The sequence below is a fragment of the Diceros bicornis genome, chromosome 7, assembly GCF_020826845.1.
Source record: "Diceros bicornis minor isolate mBicDic1 chromosome 7, mDicBic1.mat.cur, whole genome shotgun sequence".
Taxonomy (NCBI): Eukaryota; Metazoa; Chordata; class Mammalia; order Perissodactyla; family Rhinocerotidae; genus Diceros; species Diceros bicornis.
The window spans coordinates 32,412,904-32,440,712 of record NC_080746.1 but is presented as its reverse complement, the minus strand read 5'-3'; the positions used below and the strand labels follow the sequence as shown (position 1 = coordinate 32,440,712).

The following is a 27,809-nucleotide window of genomic DNA, read 5'->3' as shown; positions in this document are numbered from 1 at the left end:
AAATGAGGAACTGCTCTTACGCAACATTTCTGTTGGCTTTTGTTAAAAGTTTTCCTGTTGCCAAGGGCCCATCTCTTGCCTAGCATGAAAATTTATTTGAAAAGGTTTGCCCACCATAACCTACTTCAAAGACCAGTGAGCACATACAGAGTTAAACAAACAAATAAACAATGAGAAACAAAACTTACACGGTATTTTGTTTGTGATATGTTTTAAGTAAAGATGGATAAATTTATATTCATCATAACAACTGTTAAGGCCACAAAAGCCACTACTTGTAAAGAATAATTATAATTTGTAAGATAATGACATTTCTTATTAAAAGAATTATAATACATGTCAGGGAAGCCACAAGTAGGCTTTTTTTCAGAAATAAAAACCAAACATCAATTTGCTTTAGTATATTAGGTAAGAAAGAAAAAAATGGACGTCTAACTGAAGAGTGCATTGTGTTGACTGTGATTTTGTGTAAAGTTGACCATATAGGAATTTCCCATTTGGATTAAAATTCTGACTCCACAACTATGAAAAAATTTAGAAGCATAGTTATTTTCAATGAACTCTAAATTGTCCTTAGAATTGAAGGCCATGGGAAGAATCCCTATCCTACATTCTGCTTTAGTCCTTAAAGATCCAGTTACCAGCTGCTTGCAGTCATCTTCATACCTTAAGAAAGACTAGACTTCTCTATTTAGCAGCCGATCCAGGAACTAGATTTCAGCACACTAACCACATCTTCCTTCTCTGTATCATACTTGTATGCTTTTGGTCCTGAAAAGAAGTAAATGTAGCCTAAAAGAGACAAGTTGAAATTGTGGTTACTGAAAATGACTTGCAAATATATAAATCGGAGGATTGTAATTTTAACTTTCTTGAGGTGGTACCAAAGGGGAATTGGGAATTTGTCAAGTGGAAGTTAGCTAGTCCTCTGCACAACTCTCACCGAGCCCTAAAGCCTAACACCTTCAACTTCTCAATCATCTCCCATCTTTCTCTCTGTTCTAGCCAGGGTACAGCCTCCTCCCTGGGGTCATCCAATAGGTCAAGCTAAATTATGCTTAGTGCTTCTGCCCGGGCTGTCCCTTCCTGGAAATCCCCTCCCCATTTCTTTCTCTGGTCAAACCTCTAGCCATTCTTCAAAACCTTGAAACTCCACCATGAAATTTCCAACTACTGATGCTGGTTCTGATCTTTTTTTTTCTCAGATCACCTCTTGCAATTATTGTGAAGACTATCACACAATTCAGTATATATTACAGATTGTCTTCTTTCTAGTAATTTCATCTGTGTTGGATGGAGAGGTATTTCCCAAAGACTTAACCATTCCAAGAACAGAGACCATATCTGGAACTGTCTTCGCATTTCTGAACAGTGTCCAGCTCTGTGCTATATACTCAAGAAAACTGTGTTGACTGATTCAAAAGATTCGATTAAATTTATTCAACCCAGTTCATTTCCATTCAACATTCCCAGCTACGTGTTAATTTTCAGAGTTGAGTGATGAAATGGGGAAAAGCACTGGGAAGGTTGAAAATATGTGCATTTTATTTTATTTTACTATTATTTTTTTTTGTGAGGAAGATCAGCCCTGAGCTAACATCCATGCTAATCCTCCTCTTTTTGCTGAGGAAGTCCGGCTCTGAGCTAACATCTCTTGCCAGTCTTCCTCCTTTTTTTTTTTTTCACTTCTCCCCAAAGCCTCAATAGATAGTTGTATGTCATAGCTGCACATCCTTCTAGTTGCTGTATGTGGGATGCAGCCTCAGCATGGCCGGAGAGGCGGGGCGCGCACCCGGGATCCGAACCCAGGCCGCCAGTATCGGAGCGCGCGCACTTAACCATTAAGCCATGGGGCTGGCCCGAAAATATGTGTATTTTAAAGATGAAAAAGGTAACTTTAACTTCGGTGGACTTGATGATGTGGTTCACTAATGAATTGAAGCTATATTTTTAAACCTTTCATTTGCAAAGAGAGACATAATGGCAAATGTTTTATACTTATTCCTTCTAGTGGTTAATCTGGTTAGCTAAATTGATAAGGGACTCATGACCAAAAATAAGAACCAATGACTCCTATTTGGAAACCCATTTTCTGTTATGTTAAAGCAGAGCTCAGACTTCTTGTTATAATTTCCTCAAAGAAAGTTTTTGGTGGAAACACTCACCATTCAATTCCACAGCAGCATCTATTTGGCCATTAACTCCTGAAAATTCCTCTTCAGTATACTTTGGATAGTCTTTTTCCATTTTCCTTTTTCGTTCATCATAGCTGGAAGAGTATTATTTCATAAATAATATTAATAAGGGGTTTTTATTGATTGTAGATGACACTGTGCTGGTTAGACATATTTAGCCAAGGCTGACTTATGACTTACTTTGGATCTCTCTCTCTCTCGTTTATCTCTCTCTCTCTTTCTGCCATACACACACACACACATACAAACACACACAAACACACACACACATTCTATCACTACTCCTCCAGGGTCCTAAGATTCTGGCACTACTAGTTTGGGAGTTATTTGCTCTAAACAATCTCTCTAAAAAATTGTTAGATATACTGCTTAGAATTAGTTATTCTATATATAGCAACATGTTCCTATAATTAAATAAAAAAATATATATAGTCTTTCCTTTTGAAAGACTACATATATTTTTAGTGCTTTATTTACTGTTGTAATTATTCTCTCTCTCTCTCCATGTATGAATTTCTTGGCTCACCAAACAGTTGAAAGCCCTTCACTGGGGCTTTTATTCATGGGTTTCTTGCCATGTACCCATAGAGAAGGGATTGAACAAATAATGCACAATAAATAAATGAACAAATATGTGAATGTTCAATGGATAGATATAAGAAGGAAGAAAATCTGGAATACCTGAGCCTCTGCCTTTTAAATCAATTAAATTAAATTAAATTGCTTTTGTTTCCTGGAAAGATTATACGACTGACCGAATAGTAGATTAGGTATTTTTTTCTGGATCAGCAACCACCATGCAGTGGTAACGCTGAAGATTAGTTAATATATCTCTTTGTGATCTAAACTACCCCTTGTAAAAAAGACTGTGACTTGTATGAATCAGCATGACTTGTATGAGTTCAGCGTGTAGGCAAAGCAGACTCTCCCCTCTTCAAGAATTCATTTAAAGTGTGAGAAAGTCCCTTCTTCATCAGCACAGAGCTCCCAGTGGGAACATTCCCAAGGTGGACACCCCACTCCTTTACCACCAAAAGGTCAGACAATTCGTCCCGGTGCCTGGGCCACTAGGCAGTTTCCTGTGGCAGCAGATCACCCCCACCATCTCCTGCCTCTCATGTGGCTATGACTATACAGCCCAGGGGACAGATCTCTCATGACATTGAGCAGGAGTCAAATGTTGGGAAAGAAGTCAGGCTGAAACTAGTCAGGCTGAAACTGACTAGAGAGTCGAGCTGCTTTATGGAGTGTGGAGGATAGGAGTGAGGCTAACTCTCCCAAACTCCCTTTCCGGGAGAGCCATTAGAACCTTCCAGTAGACCAAGGGGAAAACCGAGCTAGGTGAGTTACTGCAGCACAAATGAAAATGGAAACCGCTTTCTGTATTTCATCTTCATCTGAAGTGCCAATACAGAGTGTGGGGCACCCGTACAGAATTAGCAGCAGTGATTGCAAGGTGTCAGGAGTGGAGCTAGGAAAAACTGGAGAAAAACAGGAATAGCCCAGGGACATTGGCTCCCCCACGGCCTAGATTTCTTTTATTCACTTTGTTCCAGAGGCTGAAATCTGGATTCCTTTATTAAAAATGGAAGTGCAGATTTCTCTTATTAATTAACATATTAATCTTTGTTCATTAGGTTGTTTTTCTTCTCTTACTTCCCTAAGAGAGTTGTATTGAGGAAACGAAAGCCTTGATTGCAAGGAGCGAGGAAGATAATTCCAAAGCTTAAAATTTGGGGAGTGGGGCACAAAAGAAAGGACAAAGTGACTAAGAGGCCTTTGGTGAGTCTGTAGATGTAGAGGCTGTCAGAGAATGTGACCTATTTTGAATTCTTTGCCTAATGTTGACCCTATGCTCAGGGAAAATGGTAGAATGCCTTTCATGTCTTTATCCTCTTTTGTCTGCTCTGAATAGAGGATAGGAAGCTGAGCTATTATCATTAGAGCTATGCCTTATCTCTATGTATGTTAAACAGACATTTATGAGTGAGTTTGAGAGCTTAATCACCATTTATACTGTTTTATGGCAAAATGTGTTTTCAGTTCCCAACAAATGACTGACTAAAGAATCTTTGTAGCAAACCTCTGGCAAGTTGGCATCTGCTTCTATTATACATAAATTGGGTGGAGAAGTCTGGAAAGTATGAAAGGACAGAGCAAAGATCTTCTTTCTTGAGAATAGAGACACAGTTTAGGTAGTACAGTAATAACTTTTAAAGAGAAAATAATGACTATTAATCCAACAGAAAGATCTGAAAAAGAGATTTTTCTTTTTTCATCTCTTCACTTAGTTCACTAAGGTGGGTGGTGGTGACATCCAAAATCTTATATATACCTATTCAGAGGATAACAGGTGATAATATTGTATGTAAATAAAATTTTAGAAGAAATCTTAGAGAAGCAATGTCCATCTCAGAATTTTAGTTCTCAATCATATTTATAAAAACTTATGCAAAATCCTTGGCAGAACTGTAAAATCACTGTTTCTTTCCTCCATCCCTTCTACCACTTATACACGTTCACGTACTGCTTAAAGCCGTTTCGGTCAATAACGGACTACATATACCATGGTGGTCCCATAAAATTACCACCATATAGCCTAGGTGTGTAGTAGGCCATACCATTTAGGTTTGTGTAAGTACACTCTATGATGTTTGCACAACGACAAAATCTCCAAATGATGCATTTCTCAGAATGTATCCCCATCATTTAGCATTGCATGACTGCATTTAATAGTCCCTCTCCCTCTCTGGCCTCCCACCTTTCATCCTAGAACTGTTTCCCAAAAAGCATTACTCTCAACAAACTCTATTTCAAAATATTTCAAAATATCAGTCCGACACACAAATCACCATTTTGGAGTTAGCTGATAACATGTTAATATTTCATTTGGACCTTTTATGTAGACACTGTGTAGACAGGACCTACATAACTAACATAGGTATACCAAGTAAGAACATTACCATTAAATGATCAAAAGAAATTACCACCTATTTTCATTATCATTTCACAAAGAAAAGAAACTTTAACACCAAAAAGGCAGAAAGGACATAATCTCAGAATTAAAGGTGGTTCTCGCCAATAACATGTCTTTATACTGACCCCAACCACACTCCCTACATTTACAATATTGTGCTGTTGTTTTTATTCTGCTGTGGACTAGTGAAAACTTTGTGATGATCTAGCCCCTGGTTTGTGGACAGATATTCGAGGATTTCTTTTATAGAACAAAGAGCATAACGTACAGTAAGATGGCTCTGAATTTGAATTTTGACGGTTATCTGCTGGCTCCATTATCAGGGGAAAGTGCTCTGATCTCTAAGCCCTGGTTTCCTCATCTGAAAAATAGTGGCCATGAGGATGAGAGAAATTTACACACACACACTGGTGCCTGGCACATGTAGTTACCCAAGGCAAGCCCAATCCATAAGACTTTGTAGTTTATTTTGGGTCCAAGACCCATTAACTCTGACTGGCTAATATGAGGTGGAGCGGACTTTGTGATTTGATTTGAGATTCCAAGTCATCAAGGAGTTTAATCTTTACCTAACCTTTACATACACCTCAGGATAACATTTTGCAGCAGTAGGCAAGGTTGAGAAGAGGTGGAGAAAGGGGGCTACAGACTGTTGGAGATTAAAAAGAGGTAGTCCAGAGAAGCAAATCAAAGAAAGGATTATGATTAAGAAGGTCTACTGGTATGTTGAGGATTATATCAAGGGTAAAAGAAAAGGAAATTACATGACAAGATGAGACTCATGGGGATGGGTATCCTAATTGACAGTAAATAAATATGTAAATGGTGAAGAGAATGAAGAATGACTGTATGTGGTGGACGGGAAGAACTTCTGGATTTGGATTCAGAAGGCGTGAAATACAGCCTCAGATGGACCACTTTTTAGCTGTGTGACCTTGACCCAATCACTTAATCTCTTTGAGACGCAATGTTTTTAACCGTTAAATGGAGATAGCAGTACCTACTTCTCAAGATTGTTGAGAAGGCAGATGGGAAAATGAAAGAATATGAGAAAAATATTCAGCACGATTCCTTACACACAATAAACCATTAATAAATGCTAGCTAAATTTGAATACTTAAGGAAAGAAATAAATTTTACTGTGAATATACTATACACTAGGTACTTGTTAAAAATCATTGCACACATTTTCTCATTACAGAGGTCTTGTTCGGGAAACCTAAATACCAACTAAAAACGATTGGCCTGTAACTTTATTTTCTTCATGGGCATTTGTTTCATAGTTCATCATTGATTAATGGGTATAGATATTAAATAAATCATTGCTGAGAGTTAAACTTTACTAGTGGTATCACAGTGCCAAAGATTATATCTGATGTGATTTTCCAGATATATTATCTTACTCTCCAACTTTGTAATCTAAGGACTTGGGGACTATTTTGGTAATGTGACTGCATTTTGTTTAATTTTACACTCAGAACTTAGATTGTTAGGAATTTCTGGTATTTTGATTGTGATGATTTCTATCATATGTCAATGGCAAAACTGATTCCATTCTGCCTCCTTTGAAGTACTGAATGGGGAGTTGAGTCTGCTAAAGGATGCTTAAAGAGAATGTGAGAAAGGACGGCAAAAAGGGGAATTTATTGATAACGTATCTAAGATACATGTTTTCAGGAAGTTTCTTCAATGAGGCCTTTCTTATTGTGAAAGAGGATATCTGGAATGGATATCTCAGTGAAATGGATATCTGGAATGCCCTTGGAAGCTGATAATCCACTTCTAGCCAGGAATCACAGGGCTTTCATGGAGGCAGGGGCTTTTGCAATCTACGCTAGAAAAGGACAGAGGGGAGAGTGGTCAGGAATGAAGAGAAGGGAGAAGAGTGAGAAGCCTGCCATGTACCATCCCAGATAGGAGTTAGGAACTGGACCCCATGAGGAAAATAATTGTGAGAAGATTCTGGAACAAAGAATATGTAACAACATGGAAAAATATTGATGGTCTGAATTACCACCTGATTATATGATAAAATCTAAATTTATCTCTGCAGCCTGAGTTCTCTGAGTTCAAGACCTGTTCGTCCAGCTCTCTTCTGGACATTCCCATTCTCAGGTCCCACCAGCACACCAAACTCCACATGTACAAAATGGAACTCCTATTTATTCCTTTAATTCTACTTTACTTCTTAATTTTGTTCTTTCCCCACTGAATGGCCTTAGTAACCTTGTCAAAAATCAACTGACCATAGATACATGGATTTATTTCTGGACTGTCAACTTTATTCCATTGACCTATATGTCTATCCTCATGGTAGTGTCACATTGTCTTGACTACTGTTGCTTTGTAGTAAGTGTTGAAATCAAGAAGTCTAAGTCCTTCAACTTTGTTCTTCTTTTTCCAGATATTTTGGCTATTCTGGATCCCATGAGTTTCCATATTTTTAAGTATTTTAAGATCAGCTCAACAATTTCTACAAAGAACCCAGTGGTACTTTGAGAAGGATTGTTTTGACTCTGTAGATCAATTGGGGGAATATTGTCATCTTAAAAATATTAAGACTTCTAATCCATGAACATGAGATATCTTTCCATTTAGATCTTGTTTAATTTCTTTCAGCAATGTTCTACAGTTTTCAGACTATAAGTTTCCACTCCTTTTGTTGAATTTATTTCTAAATATTTTTCTTTCTGATGGTATTGTAAGTGGAATTGTTTTCTTAATTTCATTTTCAGATTGTTCGTTGAAGTGTATAGAAATACAATTGATTTTTGCATACTGAACTTATACTCTGCAAAGTTGCTGAACTCATTCATTAGTTCTTACAGTTTCTTTAAAGGATTTCATAGGCTTTTCTATATAAAAGATTATGTGCCTTGCAAATAAAGATATTTTTACTTTCTTTCCAATCTGGATGACTTTTATTTCATTCATTCTTGCTTAATTACTCTGGCTAGAACTTCCAGTACAGGTTGAATAGAAGTAGAGAAAATGGAAACTTCTGTCTTGTTCCTGATTTTAGGGAGAAAGCATCCAGTCTTACCATGGAGTATGATATCAGCTGTGGGTTTTCATAGATGCCTTTTATCAGGTTGAGAACATTTCCTTCCATTCCTACTTTGTTGAGTGTTTTTATCATGCAACAGTGTTGGATTTTGTCAAATTCTTTTTCTGCATCTATTGAGATGATCATGTGGTTTTTGTTTTTTATTCTCTTGATATGATGTATTACATTAATTGATTTTCAGATGTTAAACCAGACTTGCATCCCTGGGAAAAATCCCACTTGGTGATGGTATGTAATTCTTTTTATATGTTGCTGGATTTGGTGTGCCAGTATTTTTGGAGGATTTTTGCATCCATGTTCACAACAGGTATTGGTCTGATGTTTTGTTTTCTTGTGATGCCTTTACCTAGTTTTGGCATCAGAGTAATGCTGGCCTCATACAATGAGTTGGGAAGTGTTCCCTCCTCTTCTATTTTTTGGAGGAATTTGTGAAAAATTGGGATTAATTCTTCTTTAAATGTTTTGGTAGAATTCACCAGTGAAGCATCTAGGCTTGGGTTTTTCTTTGCGATAATTTTTTGATTATGAATTCAATCTTTTCACTTGTTATAGATCTACTCAGACAGTCTATTTCTTCTTGACTCAGTTTCATCAACTTGTATCTTTCTAGGAATTTATCCATTTCATCTGAGTTTCTAATTTATTGGCATACAATTATTCATAGTATTCCTTTAAAATCTATTTTACTTCTCTAAGATTGATAATGATGTTCCCTCTTTCATTTCTGATTTTAGTAATTTGAGTCTTCTCTTTTTTACTAGGTCAATTTAGTGAGAAGTTTGTCGTTTTTGTTCTTTTCAAAGAACCAAATTTAATTTTGTTGATTTGTCTCAAATTGCTTATATATCATCTACTTCTTTTATTTTCACTGTATTCTTTATTATTTCCTTCTTTCTGCTTGCTTTAGGTCTAATTTGCTCTTTTTTTCCCAGTGCCATAAGGTGGAAGGTTAGGTTATTGATTTGAGATCTTCTTCTTTTTTATTTATTGAAGTATAATTGATATAACATTATATTAGTTTCAGGTATATAACATAACTTGATATTTGTATTAGATTTTTCTTCTTTTTTTAATATGGGCATTTACAGCTATAAATTTCCCTTTGAGCACTTCCTTCACGGCATCCATAAGATTTGGTATGTTGTATTTTTATTTTCATTCATCTCTAAGTATTTTTAAATTTCCCTTGTGATTTCTTCTTTGATTCATTGGTTGTTTAAGAGTATGTTGTTTAATTTCCACATATTTGTAAATTCTCTAGTTTTCCTTCTGGTATTGATTTCTGGCTTTATTCCTTTCTGATCAGAGGAGATATTTTTTATGATTTCAATTGTTTTAAATTTATTGAGACTTGTGTTGCAGCCTAATATATCATCTGTCCTGAAAAATATTCCGCATGCACTTGAGAAGAATGTGTATTCTGTTTTTGTGAGTGAAGTGTTCCATAGTTATCTGTTAGGTCTAGTTAGTTTATAGTGCTGTTCGAGTCTTCTTTCCTTATTGATCTTGTTGTGTAGCTGTTCTATCCATTACTGAAGTCTCCAATTATTATTATTTAATTGTTGTTTTCTCTCTACATTTTTGTCCATTTTTGCTTCATGCATTTTGGGGCTCTGTTGTTAGGTTCATGTTTGTTTATAATTGTTATGTCTTCCTGGTAGATTGACCCTTTTATCACTATAAAATGTCCCTCTCTATCTCTAATAACATTTTTTATTTTAAAGTCTTTTGCCTGATTTTAGTATAGCCACTCTAGCTTTCTTATGGTTGCTGTTTGCATGATATATATATATATATATATATATATATATATATATATTCTACCCTTTTACTTTCAATCTATTTGTGTCTTTGACTCTAAAGTTTCTCTCTTGTAGATAGCATATAGTTAAATCTCGTTTTTTTTCATACAGTCTGACAATCTCTGCCATTTGATTGTATTGTTTAATTCATTCATATTTAACATTATTGATGTAATTGGATTTATATCTGCCATTTTACTTTTTGTTTTCTACATGTCTCCTATTTCTTTGTTCCTCTATTCCTCCTTACTGCTTTCTTTTGCATTAGTGAAAATTTTCTAATGTACCATTTAAATTTATTTCATGATTTTTTTTCACTACATTTTTTAAAGTTATTCCTTAGTGGTTGCTATAGGGCATACCACGTATATCTTAATTTGCCATAATCTGCTTCAGATTTATACTAACTTAAGTCCAGTGAGATATAGAAACATTACTCCTATATTGCTCTATTCTCTACCTTTTTTATTCCACAGAATACCCTTTTGTGGTATTATTGTTATACATAGCACAACTGTATATGTTACAAACCCCAAAAACACATTATTATAATTACAATTTTATATAATTTAATGTCTTTTAAAAAAGTTGAAAAAAAAGGGGAGCAAGTATATATTTATAGCTTTTGTAATAGTAACCTTCTTATTTACCATTTCTGGCTCTCTTCTTTTGTTTATATAAATTTGAGTTACCATCTGGTGCATTTGCTTAGCCTCATACAGTTTTTCTCCCATGAACCTACTTTGTGCTGTTTTTGACAAATATATTTTTATATGTTACAGAACCCAAATACAATTATATATATTGTTTTATACAGTTAATTTTTAAATTAGTTAAGAGAAGAAAGGAGAAGAAATATACATTTATACTATCTTTTATAATTACATAATTACATACACTAATGCTCTTCATTTTTTTATGTAGATTAAAATTATTGTCTGGGGTCACTTGTGTTCAGTCTGAAGAACTCCCTTTAGTATTTCTTATAAGGCAGATGCGCTAGAAACAAATTCTCTCAGTTTTTGTTTATCTGGGAATGCCTTTATTTTGCCTTCATGTTTGAAAAGTGTTTTTTTCTTGGAGCACTTTGAATACATTTCCCACTACCTTCTGGCCTAACTGGTTTAGCTGACTTCCAGTTTTGGCCCCCTCTAATCCAGTCACACTGCTGCCAGAGTGATATTTTTATAACTTAAATCTTTTGGGTTACTCCCTTGTTTAGGACATTTAAAGATATTCTTCTTTTCTATAGAATAAATACTGATTTCCCTAGAAGGGCACAGGTTCTCTGTCATCTACACCCTGCTTATCCTTGGGCCGTATCTCTCATTCTAGCCCATGTTCTAGTCATACAGAACTGCTTGAGGTTTTTCCCATATACATAGGCTATTTCATGCATCAGTGCCTTTGCTTCATCTGCTATCTCTGCCTGGAAGCCACTGCCACCCCTCCCACCTCCTGCCTGGGAAACTCCTACTCAACTCTTGAGATGAAGCTCAGTCATTGCTTCCTCTAAGAATTCTTTCCTGATACCTTTGCTAGAGCTGACTGTTGTTTGTTTTGCCCCACTGATCCCTGTGCAGTCTTCTATCAGGCCATTTGTATTACTTGGATTGCTCTTAATTATTTATCTGTATATGTACTCTCAACTGTAAGACTTATCGAGGGCATTAACAGCACCCAACATGAATTGAGTACTTATTGTACAACACGCATTTCACATTTTTCTCATTCATTCCCACAATTCTATGAAGTAGATACTATTTCTGTCCCCTTTTTGAAGATGATGAAACTAAAACAGAAAGGTGATCCAAGTTGCTGACGATTGCAGTTAGAGTTGAGATTAACACTCTCTTACTCCTGCCCACACTCTTAAACAGCAAACTCTATGCCTTCTCTTGAGTGTCAAGGTCCTAGTACAGAGCCTGACATATAATGCCCAATATATGTAGGTTGAATGTGGTAATTTGGTAATGAATTTTTAAAAATTTAAGATTAAAAAACAAGATATTTAACTCTACTCATCTTTCTTATTTGTATTACTTTTTATTTATTTTTCTATGGTGGCTAAGTATAAGATTCTTAAATAAACAAATCCATTTCCAGTATTCCTGAGGCATCCAGGGAGGAAAGAATGTGGAAGACTGTGTCCTACTTTGCATCAATTATACTTCCAGTCTATCTTTATAGAAAGAGTGATTTAGGGATGGAAAAGGGCCTGGATCTGTAGATTTGCAAGACACTTTACATAAAATTCAGGAAATACTGACCATCTCAAAGAATGACAGAATTGATGGTGCTCCCTAGAAACTCCTTGGTGTAGCTTCTGTTCTATTGGTAGGTGAGGGAGAACATCTAAAGAGAGAAATTAGCTATAGGTGATGGAAGTAATGTAAAGAAACAAAAATTTACTGGATCATAGGGGTCTGCTAGAAAGAGGAAAAAAGGAATAAAAACAAATGGACGTGTGGAGAAGTAGCCTTAGTTGGTAAAGTTTAACCAGTGTGTCAATCCGTGAGGTAGCATGTAATTGCATCAGCATGGTAGAACCCCCTTGTTAGGTCTTACTTTGTGGTTCTCTGCGGGTTACTCCCCTGTAAGTTACTACTATGCTGACATAGTGTCACTCTTGAGCTTAAACCAGTCTGGCCCCAAGCAACCCTCAGTCCTCAGTGGAGGAAGTTTCACTCAATAGTCTTCTCATGGTATCATGTACTAAAACTGGTCCCAAACCCTGGAAGTTCCTGGAGAATTCCCCCGACAACAAGCATATCCAGAGACTTTTCTTCCCTTGGCACATTATTTGTGTCCCAGACTGAATGAACATGAGGACCAAAGAAGAACCTGAGGAATAACTAGGGAATAAGTCCTAACACACTGTCAATGGATGTCAATATAGTAAATTCTTGGTCTTCTATATTTTTGAGTGTGGCAATGTGCTTTACCTGTAGAACTCATTTGTCTCCTCTGCCCTTTCCTCCTAGCTTCCTCCTTCCTCCTGTTTAGATGTAACAACTGAAGCTCCATTGGCCACCTTGAATCTGGTGGCAACCATGAGAGTGGAAGTTACGTGTTAATAGTGGAGCAAAAGGTTAGAAGAAGCTTGGGTCTCTAATGACCATGGGCCTACCATACCAGCCCTAAATCTGTTAAAATTCAGACATTTACATATATGAGAAAAACACGACCCTCATATGTTTAAGCCACAGTTATTTTGGGGTCTCTGTCACTAGCAGCTGAACACAATTTCTAACCAATACAGGGCTTCACGTGACAATAAGATGTCATACACATGAGGCCCTGTTAAATAAAATATGCAGAATTCAGGGGAGTGTTTTTTAATAGAGCTGATACAATAGCTTTTTCTGAACTTTTGAGCTGTAGCTCAAGGTTGTTTGTTCTATTCTTTAGTGCATAAGTCAATGTGTGTGTTGAAGTGTGTAATGTAGAAGACCGTCATTGTTGAAAGGAGTGCCTATGCTTTGCCAAAAGCAGTAATTTCAGTGCAATGTCAGAGTCCTTCAGTATTTAAAAAGGAAATTCCCTTTGATCAGCTCTTTGACTGGATTGCTGCTCAGAGGAACATTGAGGTTTAAGCAATCATTTGTTAATTATCACAGCTTTTTTTGTGTGTGGGTGAGGAAGATTAGCTCTTAGCTAACATCTGTTGCCAATCCTCCTCTTTTTCTGAGAAAGATCGGCCCTGGGCTAACATCCGTGCCCCTCTTCCTCTACTTTATATGGGCCACTACAGCATGGCTGGACGAGCGGTGTGTCAGTGTGTCCCCAGGATCTGAACCTGTGAATGCTGGTCCGCTGAAGAGAAGCACGCGCACTTAACCGCTGCACCACTGGGCCAGCCTCTATTACAGCTTTTAAAGTAGTTATTTGTTAATTACCATATAAGTTCCTACTATTACTGAACAGTTGCTTTTTTTGACAGTACCTACTATGGGCCAGGTACTGTGCTAGGTGTCTACATGCATTATTATCACTTAATACTCTCGATAACCTGGGAGGGTTAATGTTAAAAGTGCCTACCACGATTTCCTTCTCTTACCAGCAAAATGAGCTCTTTAACATTTGAGGTAATGCCTTAGACCAACTTTTCAATGTATTTGTTTTATCTAGATTACTGAAGACTTTTCCTTAATAGACACTTACAGAGGCCAAGTTAGAAAGGTTCAATATTATTTGCTCAGGGGGCATTAGATATCATTAAAATCAGAGACTGTCTTCCTCCCCAGTCTTAAATTTACAGAAAATTTTAAACTTTTCATCAAGCCTCCTGTGTTAGCTGTTAGGCCTTAATCCTGCCTGGCTGGAGGTGCATGCTTTACTGTGGGTGGTAGATTAGTCCAAAGACCAGGTGATAAATGCAGAAGAGAAATAATGGGAGAGTGGATAATCCCCCCAATGAGAATGAGGCTGTTAACAAGCTTTGGAAAATTAACTGCATAATCCTAACATAAATGCCCTTATACTCCCACACATATGCTCTCTCCAGCTCATTCTCTGAAAAATCCACAATGGGAATCGAGTTTCTCAATATCTGTCTTCCCGTATGTCAGTATTATGATTACAGACACCTTATCTTAAAGAAAGACTTTGGAGAATCTGCCCAGCAGATATTAGGGGCTTAGTAAATGAATTACTGTCATTATTTCAGAAGGGAACGTCTGAAAGAAAAATAGCTGGTTTAGTGGTTTAAACATTGGACTGAGAGTGACAACTTGTGACACCACATGATACTTTGAGCAATGCTACCAGCGCTCTCAGTGGCCCAGAAGAGTTAGCAGGGTCCACATTTGTTTGGCATTCATTTTTATAAAATAAATTTTCCTTTTCTACGCTCCAGTTACATTACTTTCTCAGCTCCAAATTGGGGAAGATAATATCAGTCAGGTGGAAGAAGATGACAAATATTTATTTACAAATTTCTATGTCACAGAAATGGTTATTAAAAATAGACGATATAAAATAAAACAAAAACTCTTGGACCAAAGTTGGGTGCTCTCCTGCTTCCAACCAGACCCTATCATGGGCCTAAAGTGTTTAGCATAGTCACTTGCTTAGATTCTGTTTTTGCTTCTCTCTTTTGAAGTTCAGCAAAACAAGCAATGCCAAAGAGAGAACTGGGAATAGAGGGGAGGTGTGCAGAGGCAGAGCTTGGCAAAGAGATGCACTCATTCTTCAACATGAGTCAATTAAGGATAGAAACCCAGTAGGTGAGATGATGTGTGACCCTGTGTGCAGTGGTTGGATGACAGATGACACCTTACTCAGATCTGCTTACAATAACCTCGTGCAAGACAGGCAGGGAAATTATATATGATCCACTTTGGATAAGAAGAATCTTCATGTCCTAGGTTGGATAAAAGGAACTAGCAATAGGGCCTTTTCCTTTCAGCAGAACTTTCCTTCAAAGAGCCCCACAGCCATGACCACATCCATTTTGCACAAAATCACCGAGTATTCAGGAATGCATTGGTACTCACATAACAGGGAGTCAGTTCTCCCCTCAGGCATTCCCCGTGGGTAGTTATGTATTTGGGGATGCTGCATCCACTCTTTTAGGCCACTGGGGATCCAGTTACTGAGTGCATTGAAAGATCAGGATGTTTGGTGTCCTAGAGACCAGAGAATGGGATTAATGAATGAACATTTCACTTATCATTTGGATGGTTCCATATCTCGAAGACAGCGTCAAGCACGAGTAAATGGCACCCCAGTGGCCAAGAAGAGTCAATAGGCCTATTGCAAACTTGCCTTTCATTCATTTCTGCAAAAGATTTTTTCCTTCCCATTGAATACATTTGGACAATCAAAAGGAGAAAAACCATACCTGTAGTATTCGTCTCCCACAAAGAAAAGGGTCTTCTGCGCATCCTTGAGATAGACAGCAGCATCTATTCGCTGCACGTACCTTGGGAATCCAAAGTCATAAATAGTCCGAGGAGGACCTTGCATTTGGAATCCTCTTGTTATCCAGTAGTGGGGGCCTGAGAATAGAAATTAAAGTTTACAAAAACTCTGTACCACTTGGTGATACACTTCACTCATGAGGATTTCTATGCAGGATCATAAATGGGGCTAGTTTCTGGGATATTTGCCATGGCTATAACCCAATAGGAGATATAAGCCTCTAACTATTCAAGTCAGTAAAAGATTTAAAATTTGCCCTAAAGACAAAAATCCCTAGCGATGCCTTCCGAAAGCAATAATGTTGATACAACTGTGTCTTAAATTTAACACATTAATATTTTCAAGATACCTTTCATTTATATTTTCACTTCAGTCTGATATATCTATGAGAGAGAAGGGACAAGTGACACGCAAATGCTGTGATTCTTAACTTAAATTGGCACTAGCCTTCTATTTTTATCCCTTAGCATCAAGAAAATATAAGCTAAAACTGATAGTTAGCACTTATTGGATAACTTCCATTGGCTAGCCATTGTCACATCTTCAAGGCTGATATTACTATAATCATTTTGCACAGGAAGAAACGAAGGCTCAGAACAGGTAACATCCCAAAGTCACTCAGATAGTAAAGGGATGGAGCCAGAGATTGATATTGTGTGTGTCCACCTCCTGGAGTCACAGGCATCCCTCCACTCCCCATTGCTTCTGAGCATGACATAGCAGCAAGGTATTGTTCTCCTCATGGGGTTCCATGCTGGCTTTGTTAATTAGAGGCTTTCAGTAGAGTATGCCGTGTCACTCTGAGCAGAGGTCCTAGGGAGCAGGGACCAGGTTTCTAGCTCCCTGGGCACTGTCACTTAGCATGGTGCCTCACTAGGGTAAAGTCTTGGCTCTGAGAACAGTCTGATAGTCATCGTCATCCCTGTCATTGTTACAAATACCATAGAGTGGCATTTCATACCCAACCTGAGGAGAAGGAGTGACCAGAACACGCCTCATGATCACCGAACAAACGCTGATAGTAGTGGATGTTACAAACAAACTGGGCACTGCACCCTGCCGTTTCTTTCTTTGGGGAGTCTGCGGGGTACCTTTAAAGAAGTAAGCGGTGCCCCTGTCAGCCACTTCGTAAGCTGCATCCACATTGGACATAAGCTGGGGGAAGGAGCTGGTGATCATGCTGGGTCGGATCCCTGCCGCCAAGTGAATCTGCCGACGCCAGAAAATCCTATTGGGCAATCCAAAAGAAATCAAGATCAAGGATTGATTTAGATCTTAAATTGAACTTGGACTGAAATGTACTGCAAGCCACACTTCAGAGGTCATTGCTGAATGCCGCTTTCCCTTGTCTTGTTTTTAAGGAGAATATAACGTTTCGGACCTTGGTAAACAATTTCTTCTCCCTTTTCATTCTCTTAGCATCTCTGCAATCCCCTTTCCTTCATTTATTTAAGGATGTTCAAAACATGGAAGGATATGGCAAGGAAATAACATCAATGATGTACACATTTAAGCTGTACACATTCCTATTCCAAATATCATTTGATACAAATTTCCCTGTCCTATTCTGATCTTGTAAAAACTAAAATCTCACAAAGATAAATATGATCCAGGTGAACATTATGAATATTATCTAAATGAACCAAACCTTTGTGGTTGAGAGATGCTAATTATTTCTAGTAAAAACAGCAAAAACGTTAACAATTATAAATGATCATGTTGCCTATATAGTTATCTATTGAAAGTGTTTATATTGTTGAACCAGATGGCTAGTTAACAGAAAATCTGGTAACCATAACTTAACTTAAGGTTTAGCAACTCATCCATCTACTTATTCAATATTATTTCCATAAAATTGTGGCATTATACACAAGGGTACTGGGCTGAAACTTTCAATGTAAATGTAGTCCATTTTGAATTCTGGAGATGAAAATCATTTTTGTAAAATATGGATAATGTGCTTTATTCCACAGAAGCTAGAATCAATACATAAAATTGTGGACAGGGAAACTGTAAAACAATATTGACATTTAATTTTCTGTGTAGTTATGGTAGAAACTCCTCAAATCTTATGTTGAGTTTTTCTATTCAGTTAATTTAACAAATATTTATGGAGCACCTATCAGCAGGTACTGTGTAGATATCAAGGATGAAACACTAAACAAGACCCAGGCCCTGCCCTCAGAAGCTTATAATCTAGTAGTAGAGACAGATAGGTGATTAAGCAATTATAAGTCAGAGTGACTAGTGCTACAGAGAGTTAAGTTCAGGATGCTCTGTGAATACAGAGCACACCCCACAGAAGGGATACCCCATTGCATTTAGGGGTTTGGTGAAGGCGTCCCAGTGAGTCAATTTAAGCTGGTGATGGAATCTAAAAAAGAACCATATTGAGAAGAGAGAAATACTTCTTCATGTTTCCTAAGCAGCACATGATGCAGAAGGAAAAGCACATTGTGTTTTAGAAGATATGGTCTAGAGTGTCAACTCCACTGCTGACCACCATCTCCAAATCTCAGTTTCATCGTCTCTCAAATGCATGTAATAATACCTGGCCTCTCTCATGAGGATCAAATGAGATAATGCATATGAAAGTGCATTATAAACTGTAAAGTGCCATATGGTTAGATATTGTTCATTTAAAAAATTTTTTGCCTAGGCCTTAACTCCTCACCAATTGGGCACCCACCATAGACAATACACAGGGTAGAAGGAGTCCATTTATGGTACAGAGCCTCCCCCCAGGGCCTAGCCATCACAGACTTATCTAGAACATATGTATAAACAGATGAAAAACTGAGACTCAGAAAAGCTGGTGGGCCCTCATTTGGTGGTTAAGATCTCTGGTCTTTCTTTGTTCATAACTTGACCCCTTGTCCAATCAGACCTAGCCTTTTCTGAAGCCAAGATAGACTGCTATTCTCTTCTTTCTCTCCACCACCACAAAATGAGCACAGGTTTAAATATCCAGAAGAATCGAGCAATGAAAATAGATACACAAATCACGTCAATAGCCCTTAATCTTATCTTTGATAAGGAGGGCAAAACAATGGATTAATTGGGAACCTGATGAGAAATCCAAAAAGCAAGTGTTTTCCAATTAATTCGGTTCCATACATAGTTTTCAAATGCTAACTCTGTTCAAGTCACTATGCTATATGCTTACTAAGGCACAAAGTGTGCATTTCAGGGGATTATGGTGGTGGGGATGAGGAAGTGAGGAAAGCAGGCTGGGGCAGGCGCAGACACACCCTCCGATGATAACTGGGCTCTGTCTGAATTACGTGTCTGATAAGGTACAGCTGACTTCCAGCTGCGTTCTCTTTGGGCACCGTAAAGCTAGGATATATTTTCCTTCATTTCTCACTTAAAAATCAACAAGTGACTCTAGTCAAAATTGAACTCTATCTTTCATTTGAAGTTACAGGACACTGATGTCCCAAATGATTCAATATGAGAGGCAGTAAAGTGTAGTGATTAAGAGTGCAGGCAAACCGAAAATGTACCTCTGGAAGTTTTCACAGGTGGTAGAATCTTAAATTCCTTACTAAATAAACCTTGATTTAGGATATTGTAGGTGTTGTGAGGACTAAATTGAAGTAGAGTTGTCATTCTAAACCAAGAGTGATTTTGTGCCCTGGGGTACATTTGGCAATGTCTGGTGACAATTTTGGTTGTCACAACTGGGAGTGGGCAGTGCTATTGGAGTCTAATGGGTAGAGGCCAGGGATGCTGCTAAACATCCTACACTGCACAGGACAGCCCAACACTGTAGTGCCAAAATATCACTAGTGCTAAAGTTAAGAAACCCTTGTTTAGACACTGTTATGACGTATTACAGTGTATACACTGTACGCATAACATAGAAATAAACACTACCCATCACTTATGTAAAGTATCACAAATTCCAACAGAATTTGTTATCATGAAAATTTTCAGTATGCTAATGAAGAAAAATTATATCTGGTGCATAATAAAGCCACAGAACACATACTCAGAGAATTTACAAGCTTAGACCTATAGATTACAATAATAAATGAACTAAAATTGACAAAAAAAAGAGTATAGCAAGTAATCTCCTAGTACATCTGTAAATGGATTTAAAATATAAGCAAAAAAAAAAAATCTAAAAGCTTGTTGGAAAAGAACACCTGCAGGATGTATCGAAACCAGTAATGGATATAGATAAACAGACCTTGTCAGTAGTCTGTAATCTGATCTTTGATAAGGAGAGCAAAACAATGGAGCTTATTGATATTACAGACCTGCTGATTAGATATTTACTGCACTGTTTACCTTTGTGTACCCAGGAGCCAATGCTGTGCCTGGCAAATGGTCAGGGCTCAATAAATATTTGTTGGCTAAATAAATGGGTGCCAGAGGGTTGAGTGAAACTTATTTGATCACCAATTTTCATATTCTCTGAAATTTTCATTCCCTTTTACTAAAGAACAGCAAGTAATTAATCAAGTTGGAGATTAGGTCACTGGTAACCTTCACCCGGCCTCTGTAGCTCTTTGCCAGTCCGGTGAACATCTTGGGGCAGGGTCATGTATTATTCATCTTTTTATCCTCAGGTTTAGCTTGGTGCCTGGCATATCTAGGGACTTGATCTATGTTTGTCGAACCTTTGTTCTTTTTTTCTTATACAGAACTGTCTTTGCTCCCCACCTAATGAGGCAGATCCCATCAGTCTTTGTTTTTCAGGAAATGCCTTCACCTCCTATTTGCTGGACTGTCAAGGTAATTCAGCCCAAGCTGAATGGGCACCTTCATTTTCCATCCTCTTCAACCCCTTACTCTCCTTGACTCTTGTCTTCTCTGTCATCCTGTTCCCTAGTTTCAAGGGGAAGAGATGTCTTTCTTCTTTCTATCTTTTTTTTTTTTTTGTGTGTGTGAGGAGATCAGCCCTGAGCTAACATCCGCCAATCCTCCTCTTTTTTTTTTGCTGAGGAAGACGGCCCTGGGCTAACATCTGTGCCCATCTTCCTCCACTTTATATGGGACGCCGCCACAGCATGGCTTACCAAGCAGTGCGTCGGTGCGCGCCCGGGATCCGAACCAGCGAACCCCGGGCCGCCGCAGCGGAGCGCCCGCATTTAACCGCTTGCGCCACCGGGCCGGCCCCCTCTTCTTTCTATCTTTTTGCTGCTCACAATTTGAATTGCTGCTCATTTTTTCTGATATTGGGTAATGTGGTGCAGTGAGAGAACCAAGGGATGCTTGAAACTTTGCTTTATCATTGGATGTGTGACCTCGTGTGAGTCAATTTTTCTGAGACTCAATTTCCTTCTGTCAAATAAGAGTGAGAATAATAATAATATCTGTGCTAATACTTTAAGGATTCGATTGAGATAATGCATAGAAAAGCATTTTATAAACTCTGGACTACTCTTAAAATTATTTGTAGATACTTAAAAAAGATATATTTTCACTCTGCAAATTTATTAGTTGATCAGTGTATGTAAAACAAACTTAGAGTTTATCAATGGAGCTAAGTTTCCTTCTAAATTTATCTCACTGACACAAAATTTTTGTCACTGGAAACTTTGAAGTACAAACTATCATGTTATTGGCTGAGAAGCCACTCATTTTGGGTGTTCACTAACCAAGGCTGCTTCTATCCGAAGGGCTGCCTATATCAGCTTTAGAGGCCAAGAAATCAAACAAGCAGCATTCATCTCACTGGGCCCAAGAAAAATACAGGTTATAAAATAAAAAGCCATGTGTAAACAGTAGTTAAAAATAGTCAAAGTTGTGCCCGGTATCCTTGAAGTACATGTTTATACCCATCTGAGGAGCCTATGGGCATCCATATTTATAAGCCATAACCTGCGAAGATGTAAAAGGCTCCATCCTTAGCCAGAAGGAGGGAGTTCAGAAGAAATGACAATGAATCAGGGATCTTAGTACCTTCTGCCTCTTTGGCTGAATTCTTAAAACATAACAGAGAATCAGTCTAAGTAAATAAAGGCCATTTGTTGGCTTTTAATGACACAACTTTATAGCCAGAAAAGACACAACCCCAGGGAGCCTATGAAGGAGGAAGACTTCCTCTTCAGTTGTGCGGGCTTTCCTCAAGCCCATGGAACCCTGGGAAATGCTAGATTGCAAACTTGCTACCTAATAGTAGTGGTTACTGATTTTATTGTCCCTCCTTCCCACAGTGCTTTGCGTTTCTTTCTCTATTGGCTCCTTTCATGTCTTCAAATATGCCCAAGGATTTCCCATCTTGAAAAATCCTCAGTTGATCCTGCTGCCTCTTCCAACTGTTATCCTAACTTACCTCCCTTTGTTAACAAGATTCTCAAATGAATGATCTATAGCTACCATATCCATTTCCTCCCCACCATTTGCTCCTTCACTCCTCATGATCTGGATTCCTTTCGCACTGCTCCACCGAAACTTCCTTCCTTAATTATCTTGGCCAGTCAGTCCCTCTTCTTCAGTCCTCAATCTGGTGACCTTGGCAGCATTTTCCACTATTGATCATTTAAAAAAAAAGATAATCTTCTTTTCCCTGATTTATTTCGGGCTCTATTACAGGGATTCTGTCTCTGATATCAAGTAGACCTAGGTGACAATTTCAACTGAGGAAAATGACAGTGTGGATTAAATGAGTAAATGTCTGTAAAATGCTTAGCATAATACACAGGGCATTGTAAATGATCATGAAATGTCAGCTATAATTATTATTATTAATTAATAATAATTAATAATAATTATTATTAAATAGTTTATTTTCAAATCTTTAACTGCCTTGTCCATGTGGGAGATTCCATAACCTATGAAACCTCTCCCCTGAGCACTAGCTTACTTCTATAAAACTCCACTAGAATTGTCATCCCCTTAAATTCAACATATCTAACACTGAGTTTTTCTTCATGTGTCCAACAAATCTTGATTTTCCTATCTATGTGAGTGATGCTGCTATCTTTGACTCTTCCTTTTCCGTTGTGCTCCTCACTAAATTAGCGACGAAGTGCTGCAGGTGACTCTTTCAGAATGCCTCTTACATTCATCCTTCTTTTCAATTCCTGCTTGCATGACCCTTAAAAATGTCTTTCTTTGCATTCTAATCTAAGATACATAACATCTTTCAAAATGTGACAATTAGCAATTGACAGATGTTTTTAAATAAAGAATCTTATTTTGAGAATAAAACAGAATGTGGAGAAGAACACTTTTGGGAAACCTAGATAGTCTAAGAACATCCTCCTTGTGGCTGTTTATCCAACCTGCAGGCCTAGGGCCTGGGATCACAGGAGGAGCCCTCACGTGTTTTTTCTACTAACTCAAATGCATACTTGTCAAAAGGCAAAAGTTCATTCAAGTCATATTTCAGTGCTTCTCTTGGCAGTTCCATTACATAGTCAGAAGGTTTTCTATACGAGTGATAGGATCGACTCTGGACTGGGAGTCAGAAGACCCAGATTGCAGTGGAGCTTCTGCTAGGCTCAGAGACCTGGGTCTAGCTTTCTTGTCTCTGACAAAGGATTTGGACATGACCAACCTTTATGCTTATTCCATTTGTGAAATGCTATTATTCTTCCAAAGTCTATAGCTGATTATGATATTCTTGATTTTATTCTTAAAATTATATTGTGCAAAACCCAGAATAATCTGAGAGATGCAAATATAATTTTGGAATGCCTGCAGTTCTGGTCATTTCCTTCTTCTCTTCCCTAAGTGCCTGAGGAAATCTGAGATAGTGTTAATACTTTGTCATCTATTATAAAGAACAAATGTATGTGAATTAAATACATATATATATGACTTTCAACTTATTATAGCAGAAGTTTATTTCTCTTGAAACAGAACATTTGAATGTACCAAGGTACTTTCATACACTATGAAGAAGATGTAACAATCTCATGGTGACTTTAAAAGTACTGCATTCCATCTTGCTTTGAAAACAAACCATGTGGTTATTACATCCACAGTTTGAAATGTCTTAACAGATTATTGTTGGTGATGGGGAATTCCAGACTGGCGGGTGGGAGAGAACAGACTGGGAGCTCTTTCATAATGGCCCCCAGGTTGCCATTATAGATGTGGCTTGAAAGAATTCTTTGTTCTTTGTCCAGGCTTAGCAAGTGCTTTGGGACTTTTCGTGACAGCCGGGAGGGGATCAGAGTGATAGAGTCATGGGATTCTAGCTCTGGAGGGCATTGTAGGAGGCGGGAGGGCAGGGTGGTTAGGAGCATGGGCTGTGGCAGATGATAGTGTGGGTGCAGGTCAAAGCTCCACCCCTCACTTGCTATGTGATCTTGAACAAGTTGCTTATCCTTTCCGTGTCTTGTAAAAAGACAATAATAATAATACCTCACAGGGCCATTGAAAAGATTTGATAACAGAGTGCTTAGATAGTAAGTACTGAACACGTTAAAGTCACTATTAATATCAGACAACACCTCACTTTAAAGAGAAGGAAGAGAGGTTCAAGGACCCATGGCTAGTTAGTAACAAATCCCGTGCTAGAAGGGGACCGCTCCTGACTCCCTGTCCTCCTTCTAGCCCTTCCTAGTTCTTTGGAATTACCTGCCCTACTACAATAGCTCATCAGATCAGAAATGGGAGAAGATGAGAAGGTGATGACTAAGCAAAGACATACATATTGATCAGCTATCTGTCTTTCTTTAATCCCTCTCCTGACCACTGATGTCTAAATGTCGCTTTCATCTCTGCCTCCCTTTCTCTTCTGTCACCACCCTCAGTTTTTATAGTCAAGACTACGTCAAAAGATGTATCATCTTCAAATAGTCATCAGTAATTGCCAAATGCTCATAGTTTGATAAATATAGAGGGCTTTTAGATTTTTTTTTTCTTTTTCAAGAAAACAATTACAATTGCATGAAAGGGTGTAATACCTTTGACTTCCCCGTCTCCCTTGCCCCCATCACAACCACTGATATTTACCAAAAGAATAAGCTACCTGCTACACCGTGGCTAGCGTCTCATTTCTTTATCACTGAATGAGTGCTACATGTACTCGTCTGGGCAGTGTAGAATCTGACAACGTTATCCCTCAGGCGAAGCCGACGTTTCTTAGCTCAGCGTTCCAGGCTCCTCCGGCTTTGTGCCTTGCCTATTGCTCCCTGGTCAATGCCTACCAATTATGCTTTGGTTTTCTTTTTGGTAATAATCAATAAAACTAAGTCAATAATTGATATCTTAATAAAAAAGAATCAATAAAAATAAATAATAAAAAATATTTCAAGTTGTTTCTAAGCCTTAATCCATTGTACATATTTTTGATTCCCACTGCTAAATATAGTAACTGCCATTTATTGAGTGCTCACTATGTGTTTGCAACATTACTTGTGCAGGATTGCCTGATCAGTAAGAAGCGTAACTAGAATTTAAACCAACTTAGCCTGACGCTAAGCCTAGGTTCCTGGGCTCCACTCTAATTTGCCTTTGAAAAGTGGATGTCTCTCCATTATTGAAGATTTAGCTCAAGCTCTTCCTAATTTTTAAAAATTAGAAACAATCTAGATGTTCATAAGTAAGGGATTGGTTAAATAAGCAATGATATATCTATTCATTGGAATAATATATACATATATAAAATGAAGATGAAGATGAAAATTCATTGACATGGAAAAATGAGATATTGTTGGGTGAAAAAAGTTTATAAATCAGCACATCATGTAAAATTCCATTTTTGTGGACATCTGTGTAGCCCTTCCAATACTTACAATGTATCTTTCTATCCAGAGAAAAATCTAGGAGAGTATACAACATGTTTAGCAATGTGATTACTCTGTGTTATGGGCTGTTAAAAAGAAAACCACAAGCCCAAAATGGCATCACTTCTGCTAAAGTCCATGATACCAAACTTAGATTTAACACCTGATCTAATTGCAATTTCAACCTCTCCCAGAAATGTAATCCAGTCCGGAATTTTCTAGTCAAGCATAGTAAAGTAATCTGTTAGGTAGGCCATCTCCAACCCCAGAAGAGGTGATCTGCATGATAAAACCCCCTACTGTTTCCTTCCTCCAAGAGGGGATGGCCTGGCCTAAAAATAGTCTTTTCTTTTCTTTTGCTAATGGCTCCCTTGGTCCGCCCTTCTTCCTATAAAAACCTTCCATTTTGTACAACCCCTCGGAGCACGCTTCTGCTTGCTAGATGGGATGCTGCCTGATTCATGAATCACTTAATAAAGCCAATTAGATCTTCAAATTTACTCAGTTGAATTTTGCCTTTTTTAACAGGGCTAAATGTTTGTTCCCCCCAAAATTCATACATTGAAGCCCTAACCCACAAAGTGGTGGTATGATGGTATTTGGATGGGACCAGTGGGAGGTAATTAGGGTTAGAGTAGGCCGTGAGGGTGGGGAGCTGGTCTGTTGGGATTAGTGCTCTTATAAAAAGAGACACCAGAGAGCTTGCTCTGTCTCTCTCTCTCCAGATGCACAGAGAAGAGGTCATGTGAGCACACAGCGAGATGGCAGCGCTTTTTAAATGTCCTTCTCCCTCACGTGCTTGGCATCTTGTATGGGCTCAATGAATACTTTTCTAATGAAGAAAAAAGCATAAAAAATAATGTCACACAAGCATGTTCTTGAGCTACCTCTGCCCATTCTGGTGTGATTGAATTCTGTCCCCAGTAAAGGGAGAAACGGGAGTGAGTGTTGGTATGTTTCTCTTTTCCTTCAAGGAAAGAAGCAATTACAGGAGGAGAAAAGGAACTATTAAACTCATGAGATTTCCAATAATTTTTGTACTTAATCACGATCGCCTTCCACTAATTGGACTTCTAGCTGCAACTGGTAAATTCAGCCAGTTTGGTGTTCACCCCTGACTTCCCTCAGCCAGAGAAGGCCCAACGTCAATCTCAGATTTACTTCACTCAAGTACAATAGTTGTTACCAGGTGCCTTTTTATTAATTTGCTTCTACCCATTGATAGAAAATAATAAAATTATTCAAACATTAACTCGTTGTCTAGGCACTGTAGACTGTAAATACGGTCTTACCACAGTATTTACAGCAATCTGCACTTTCACAGACATTCTGACATTAAAAATATTGTTGCCTTCTCTACTTCAAGCCTATTAGGCCTAATGATATTTACTATCGGCATTAACCAACCACACACAGCATTCCTTCACATCTGCACTTGTGCATTTTTTAAAGCCATATTATTTACCTGTTCTGGGTCTATTCATAACTTAGATGATGAAGAAGATATCTGAAAAATAGGTGGCTTATTTTAAACTTTACCTCTTACTACAACCTCACTTATTATTGGAAGCCTAGCTCTCACAGCTATGCCTTTCCTTACAGGCTTTTACTCCAAAGGCTTAGTTATCACAACCACTGACCTGTCTATGATATTGTGCTTTATAATAACATATATATTTGGTCTTTGTCCTGGTTTCTGGCATAGAGCGCTTAAAACCCTTGGAATTTCCTGTGATGAGAGTAATAAAGGTATCTTTTGTTATGTTATTGAGGTGACTCTTGGAAAGCACCTCAGGATGGGAGCTGGTCACCAGAGGAACCAACCATGAGATTAGAGGGTTGGAACTTTCAGTCCTACCTCCTTGACCTTCAAGGAGGAGAGAGGAGCTGGAAGCTGAATCAATCACCAATGGCAAATGATTTAATCAATCATGCTTATGTACCAAAGCTTCCATAAAAACCCGAAAGGAGGAGGTTCTGAAAGCTTACAGGTTGGTGAACATGTGGAGACTGGGGGGAGAAGCATGCCCCAAGAGGGCATGGAAGCTCCGAGATCTTTCCCCGTACCTTGCCCTATGCATCTCTTCTACCTGGTGTTCCTGAACTATATCATTTTATTATAAACCGGTAATCTAGTGAGTAAACTGGTTT

General features: G+C 38.1%; 1 protein-coding gene across 1 annotated transcript in view; it reads right to left on the bottom strand.

The window, feature by feature from the left end:
* Window positions 1–691: 691 nt before the first annotated feature.
* Window positions 692–27,809, bottom strand: part of MMP20 (matrix metallopeptidase 20) — a 46,590-nt gene continuing 19,472 nt past the window's right edge. Inside the window, exons 7-10 of the mRNA XM_058545329.1 lie at window positions 17,058–17,194; window positions 15,887–16,043; window positions 2,166–2,269; window positions 692–792 (exon numbers count right to left, since the gene is read on the bottom strand). Of these exons, the coding sequence (XP_058401312.1) occupies window positions 692–792; window positions 2,166–2,269; window positions 15,887–16,043; window positions 17,058–17,194 (499 nt within the window). The remainder of the gene's footprint in view (window positions 793–2,165; window positions 2,270–15,886; window positions 16,044–17,057; window positions 17,195–27,809) is intronic.